This window comes from Helianthus annuus, chromosome 14 (assembly GCF_002127325.2).
Source record: "Helianthus annuus cultivar XRQ/B chromosome 14, HanXRQr2.0-SUNRISE, whole genome shotgun sequence".
Classification (NCBI taxonomy): Eukaryota; Viridiplantae; Streptophyta; class Magnoliopsida; order Asterales; family Asteraceae; genus Helianthus; species Helianthus annuus.
Genome location: NC_035446.2, coordinates 134,818,268 through 134,826,017, shown reverse-complemented (window position 1 = coordinate 134,826,017; position 7,750 = coordinate 134,818,268). Strand labels below are relative to the sequence as shown.

General features: G+C 35.7%; 1 protein-coding gene across 1 annotated transcript; it reads right to left on the bottom strand.

Annotated features, from left to right (window-relative positions):
• Positions 1 to 6,576: 6,576 nt before the first annotated feature.
• On the bottom strand, positions 6,577 to 6,981 carry LOC110907475. The gene has a single exon (XM_022152454.1). It carries the CDS (start codon positions 6,979 to 6,981, stop codon positions 6,577 to 6,579), a length of 405 nt encoding a protein of 134 aa, XP_022008146.1.
• Between the last annotated feature and the right edge of the window lie 769 nt (positions 6,982 to 7,750).

Genomic DNA, 7,750 nt, shown 5'->3' with positions numbered 1-7,750 from the left:
ATCCTAAACTTGAACCAACGTAGATTTTTCGCAAATTAAATAACCGTCGAAAAGTTTTTATATGGTTAATTATCTGTGTTATTAATTAGTTATTTTTGTTAAAAAATCAATATATTAATTAATTAATTAATTTAAATAATATTTAGATAACCTAGTTAATTCTAGGAAATCAAACTTAAACCAAGCTAATTTAACTATTTAATTAACTTCATTAAATTTGAGGGACTAATTGTGTATTTACTTGGGGGTGCAAACGAAGGGTTTAACTAAATTTTCAAGGGGTGCAGTCGGGATTTTTACTTCGAAAATACACTAAATTTTTTTTTTCAAGAGGGGCGCCCACCCACCCAAGCCAAGGCTTGGGTCCGCCAATGCTCAAATATGTATAGCTACCTCAAATCCTACAATATATTTAACATAAAAATCTGAATTTTAAGTTGTTCATAATTTCGTATGTTTAAGTGTTTATTAGCTTTAGGGGTTAAGTTATTTTACAAAGACTACTTAAAATAAGATGTGTAAAAAGGTATTATAGAGTGACAAGTGTCCAAGAATCTAAAACCTAAACCCACTACACCACCACCCAAAACCTAAACATCCACCCCACGACCACCCAAAAACCTACCCCCCCCCCCCCAATCGTATGTTTTAAGTGTTTATTAGTTTCAGGGGTTACGTTGTTGGTTTTTTTTTTTTTTTTTTTTTTTTTTTTTTTTTTTTTTTTTTGGTGTAGTGGGTTTATTTTTATAAGTCTTTGTAATTGATCCTAAACCATAGCTTTAGTTATGTATAATTAACTAGTGCTAATTTCCGTGAATTTCACGAGACAAAACAAATAATATTGATGAAAACAGATTACTAATGATCACGGCTTATGGTTAACGTAAAAGAATGAAATCGAGCAGTGTAATGCATTAAATCACCAACGTAACTTGTTTGTTTGATTATCAAAGTTGACTTATGTCAATTTATGTAGTTTAAATTTAGGGCATGAAAAATGTTCTATATTAATGAAGAACTCATAAGGATATAAGTTAGCGATAAGACTCTAAAGTATGAATTCATATCGATATAAGAAGGCAAAGTTGATATCCTACTACAATTTGAATTTTTGTGGAAGTAAATTAACCCATAATAAGGACAAAATTTCACAAATTCGGATGAAACATTAACTCATATTTGATGATGGTGGGCTACATTGTAGCTTTTAAACCAAATACTAATATAACAACTAAAAGCTTTGCTTAACATTAACATAACTTATCAGAAAACTTTTCGGACCTTGCGTTGCTTTCGATACAAGGCGGTCCATGTGAGTTTTGAGGGCTTAATCTTGTTATCGACATACCTTTTATATGGTCAAATAATCAATAACATCTGAAAAGTAAACATGAACATATGTTAGTATTGATTTGGAAACAAAAGAAATTTTGTTTAATTATTAATAGTTAAAAAGATAAAACATTGTTTTATTTATGAAGAGTTAATTACATAGTTAGTCCTTGTGCTTTGCACAAAATAACATACTTAGGTACTAATAGTTTAAAATCACATTCTAGGGTATTAACTTTTCATTTTGTAACGTTTGGAGGTATTAACGTTATTTGTAGGTTTAAAATCACATTCTATTAGTACCTAAGTATGATATTTTGTGCAAACCACAAGGACTAACTATGTTAATACCCTAGAAGTTAATACCTCCAAACGTTATAAAATGAAAAGTTAATACCATAGAAGGTGATTTTAAACTATTAGTACCTAAATATGTTATTTTATGCAAACCACAGGGACTAACTATGTAATTAACTCATTAAACTGATCGATTATAACTTATTTAGAAAAATAAATATAAAAGACGAGTGAATGAATAACTTGTTTAGAAAAATAATTGGATGAAGGGTGGTACTGCAGGGGCGGACCTACGTTACGAGGAACGGGGTCCCCGGACCTCAATCTTTTTTTAAAAAGTAGTAGAAACGGTATATAAAATTGTCTATGGACCCCATAAAATAATTTAGTTGGACCCCATAACAATGAAAGTCAGCATGGTGCAGTGGTAAAACCCCTTGTTTGCACACAAAGGGTCATGGGTTCGATACCTGTTTCCCCGTTTTTTTGTGTTTTTTTTTTTTTTGGACCCCATTGTCCAAAAATCCTGGGTCCGCCACCGGGTGGTAGTGTTGCTAAATGCTAATATATTAGGTGGCCAGGCATCTTATTGGGTGAAAAATGGACTCATGCACTGAAGATTGTCTAAGATTTTGTTTTAAGTTTTTGAATTTTAAGAATAAAATTAGATAAAGCTATTACCCTAAAGTTTTGGGTTTAATGAAGTGTCAAATTAATATAGTATGAGTTTTGTAAAACCTATGAGTGATTTTTTTTAAAAATAATTTTCATTAGAAAACACCAAACCCCCGAAACGGAGCGGCCACACAACAAACACACGAACTCTACACAAATACAAAATTACACCACTCGGTCCAAGACACGGACCTAGCTTTTAGTCTACTTCTAGCCTAAAGAAACCCCACCGACTTAATTTCGCTAATAACATATTCCACCTGAACTTGATTATTGGAGAATTTAAAACCATTCCTAGCACGCCAAATGCTCTAACACCCGACTATGACAATCCCATGGAAAATCTCTTTAGCCACACCACATGATCATGAAGCTCCAGCAACTCTCTAACAGTGTAAGCCGCAAAAGGTATTCGATAGCCCCTCTCCTACTGTTAGTATTTTTTAAACATAATATTTAACTTTAGTTCTAATTTCAATACATATAAAAACTTTCGTAAACAATCATACTTTTATATTCATTTCCAATCCAAGTTAGAGGTGTATGATGATTGATGCTTGTCGCTTGAAGCTGGATGTTGGAATTCTACGGGCTTGTTGTTAATGGGCTTGTAAGGTTTTATCTTCTTGGGCCACAAGATTTTGTTGTGACCCAAATCGTTGACGATTACAATTTACGGGATCCTTATGAAATCACTGGCCCACTAGGATGTTTTTGCCAAAGCAAACGTTGCACTGCATTGTAAAACATAATAAGCTTGACTGACTCGATATATTTCGAAAACTCAACACAATTTTAATTTAAAATTTGTTATTTAAACATTTTTTAGCATAACCAAAGGTTCCTTTTATCTTGATTTATCAATAACAATAATAGAATGATTAAATTATAATTACAATTAGACAAGTTTTTATACGCATATACATATGGAATCTATTCTTTTAGCTTCAAAAGATACAAATCATTTAACAAATTTTTCGTAATCATATTTTCTAAAAATACGTAGATCGTAATTCCACACTGGTAAATAAGAAATTAAACTTAAAAGAATTTAATAAAAAAAATCATAATTATATTGAGAATAAAAGAAAGTAGTGTAAAAAATGTCTAAAAAGACGCCATAATCATATAGCAACGATAAAAAATGATGTTAAAGAAAATGGCAAACTCGTGCAAATCCGCCCTTTGTTTCTCTTTAGAAAAATATATTTTACTATAAAATGGGAGGAGGTACTTTATACTCTTCATCCTCTGTAACACCCACCCAGTAACCCGGGTGATTGTGCACAATTGATACACTTACAGCGGAAACAAACTAAACTTTCATTAAAACTTATAATAATCTGAGTACAACACTTTATTTTTTACAAACTTTTGGCAACTAAGAACTCCTTGATCTTCTAAAACTCCACAACTGTCAAGTAGTTCCTATAGCTTTCCTCATGACTCACCTGAGATAAGTATACTCAAAACGACGTCAGATATATACTGGTGAGCTCATACTATACAATTTTTATAAAGACAGACCACAGTTTACATTATATGCATACACAATATGGGCATGTGACCACATTATAGTCAGGTTAGGCCTCATTGAACCTTATAGGTCACATTTGACTTGTCACAAACCACCGTACAAGAGACATACTGGTCTTCCAGCTGTGTTCCCCTACGGCCGTCACATAGGTATGAGTGGGTGTCACTGGACCTTATAAGCACGAAGTGCCTGTTGGTACACCACCTTATTACCCTTCCAGTTGCTCAGTCTCACTGGGAGGACAATACTTAGCAAGAAACTTATGAATAAACTCCTCCCACGTCATCTCCTTAACCTTTTCTTTTCCCTCTGTTCGGACCACAATGTTCCACCAGTGAAGGGCTTCAGCTTCAAACATATGTACGGCGAACCGTACTTTGTTGCGGTCATCACACTCACATAGGTCTAATACTGACTCCATTCTGTTGAGCCAGTCTTGAGCTTCTAGTGCTCCCTTTCTTCCGTGAAAGGACTGAGGTTTACAGGACATGAAGTGCTTATAAGTACATTCCTTTGGTTTGGAATATTCACCTTTTCCTTCTAGTGGCATGGTTGCAATAGTGTTTTTCCTTTCGCCCTTTCCTTCCCTTTGTACTGGCGTGGAGGCTGCTGAGCTTTCTTCATGTCGTTCTCCAGATTGGTTAACATTACCGGTTTGTGCATTCTTCATTACCTTAGCCACTTCCACAGCTATATTGTGGATATCCTCAGTATTTAGACGCATGCTTGTACTAGACCGGGACCTGACACTATGAGAGGGAGTTCGAGTCCTATAAGAATCTTCCTCTCTCCTTCTGTTATTCTGATTATTTCTAGACCCTTGTTCATCTCTATGTTCAGACATTGTCTCCTTCCTATAGGAATATGAGTATAAAGAGTTACTAGTATGTATGGTACATCATTATAATATAACAACTATATACATCACATATAGAGATATATATACGTGTATATATATATAGCACATAGAAAGGCACAACATAGTTTACTTCTTCTAGCGTCACTCAACTGACTATGCAAGGACTTTTCCTGAGAACATGTTATTTGGCCTAGTCTGAGTGTGCTATTAATCTTTAGAGAACTACTGGTTAAAGCTTAGGCATTCCTGCAATACCTAATTCGCTAAAACCTCGGGCTCTGATACCAACTGTAACACCCACCCCGTAACCCGGGTGATTGTGCACAATTGATACACTTACAGCGGAAACAAACTAAACTTTCATTAAAACTTATAATAGTCTGAGTACAACAATTTATTTATTTACAAACTTTTGGCAACTAAGAACTCCTTGATCTTCTAAAACTCCACAACTGTCAAGTAGTTCCTATAGCTTTCCTCATGACTCACCTGAGATAAGTATACTCAAAACGACGTCAGTTATATACTGGTGAGCTCATACTATACAATTTTTATAAAGACAGACCACAGTTTATATTATATGCATACACAATATGGGCATGTGACCACATTATAGTCAGGTTGGGCCTCATTGAACCTTATAGGTCACATTTGACTTGTCACAAACCACCGTACAAGAGACATACTGGTCCTCCAGCTGTGTCCCCCTACGGCCGTCACATAGGTATGAGTGTGTGTCGCTGGACCTTATAAGCACGAAGTGCCTGTGGGTACAACACCTTATTACCCTTCCCAGAGTGACACACCTCATTAAGTATAACAGGATCCCATATACCCCTACTGACACATGCATACTGCAGCATTCTCATTATTACCAGTTATGGACGAGTATACTATCAAAGTTTAAAAGACAAGTATGATGACTCACCTGATTAGCAATTGCTTAACAGCCGCTAGTAATACTGGGTTATGTCTCAAGGTCCTGACACAATTACATAATCCTAGGTTAGGTAATGGTACACCTAACTAGTCATTATCATGGTTGGATATTGGTTAACCCTACCTTGTTTAAGCATGGGTGATCAGTCCATGCCTAACTAATGCTAGGCTACCCAATACCCGCCCCTGACAATAACCCTAGTACCTAAAAATAATACTAACACTACTACTACTAATATATTATTACTAATAATAAAACTAATATTAACTACTAAAAATAAATAATAAATAACTAACCATAAACTTAAACGAGAGTATACCTCAAAACTATCTACGGCATGTTGATGTAGAGTTTCCCTACTCCTGCTCCTACTCGCGCTCCAAAAACGACTACTAACAACACCCAACGGGGTATCGTATACTCAGGATTCTCTATACTAGAGCATTCCCGTTAAAGAAACTGGTACCTAAACAAACTACTGAGACTCTTATTTAAAGCAAGCAAGCAGGCACCTCAAATCCCTCGATGTGGGATTCAATTGACGTGCCTACCTACCTGCTTGACCTGCTAGCTTGCTTGCTTATATATATTAATTCAGCTGCTTAACTCGTTTCTCTTGTATAACTTTTAAAATATGACGTTTTATAAAACGACGAATATGTCATTAGAACGAGAATATTTTTATCTACATTTTAACCTAAGTTTCATTAAAAACGGAGTAAGGTAAATAAAATAATATATTTAATTATTAATATTAACGGTCTCCTATATTAGCCAAGGTTTGTCAATATATTTCACCTTTCACACGATCTTCTTACTCGTTTAAGAATATATGAAATATAAATTACATATTTCACACGTTTATAACCAGCACATTAAGGTTCGGGGTATTACATCCTTCCCTCCTTACAAAAATTTCGTCCTCGAAATTTGTCATTACTTAAAACGATGAGGGTACTTATCTTTCATTATGTTTTCTAGTTCCCATGTAAAGTTGGGTCCATGACGTGCGTTCCACTTGACTTTGACTAAGGGGATTTCCTTCTTGCGTAACTTTTTAACCTTCCTATCTTCGATTTGTAGTGGTTCTTCAATGAAGTTGAGTTTTTCGTCAACCTGTACGTCTTCCAGGGGTATTTGTTGGGCTTCGTCCACTAGGCACTTCCTTAAATTTGATACATGAAAAGTATTATGTATTCCTGCCAGCTGTTCAGGAAGTTTTAGCCGATAAGCCACTGGTCCTACTTTGCTTGTAACTTCAAACGGCCCAATGTATCGGGGTTTCAACTTTCCCTTCTTTCCAAACTGAATCACTCCTTTCAGAGGTGATACCTTAAGCATTACTTTATCCCCTAGTTGGAACTCTAGGGGTTTACGCCTCTGATCTGCATAACTCTTTTGTCGATCTTGAGCACTTTTCATCCTTTCTTTGATTTGCTGGATCTTTTCTGTGGTCTCCACAATGATTTCTGGTCCTGATAGTTGACTTTCCCCTACTTCCGTCCAACAGATAGGAGTTCGGCACCTTCTTCTGTATAAAGCTTCATAAGGTGCAGCTTTGATACTGGCGTGATAGCTATTATTGTAGGCGAATTCGATGAGTGGTAGATGAGTGTCCCAACTTCCACCAAAATCAATTACACAAGCCCGAAGCATATCTTCTAATGTCTGAATAGTATGTTCACTCTGCCCATCCGTCTGAGGATGATATGCAGTGCTTAGATTAAGCTTGGTTCCCAACTCTTGTTGGAAACTTTGCCAGAATTTAGATGTGAAACGACTATCTCTGTCTGATATGATCGATACAGGCACCCCATGTCGCGAGACTATTTCTTTGATGTAAATTTGAGCTAGCTTGTTCATCTTATAGTCCTCACGAATTGGCACGAAGTGTGCAGACTTGGTCAGTCTGTCCACTATTACCCAAATAGTATCATAACTGTGACTTGACCTTGGGAGCTTCGTGATAAAATCCATGGTGATTTTCTCCCATTTCCATTCTGGATCTCACAATCGTAATCACTTAATAATTCCATCCATCGTCTCTGACGCATATTGAGCTCCTTCTGCTCAAATATGTGTTTTAAACTTTTATGGTCACTATAGATAG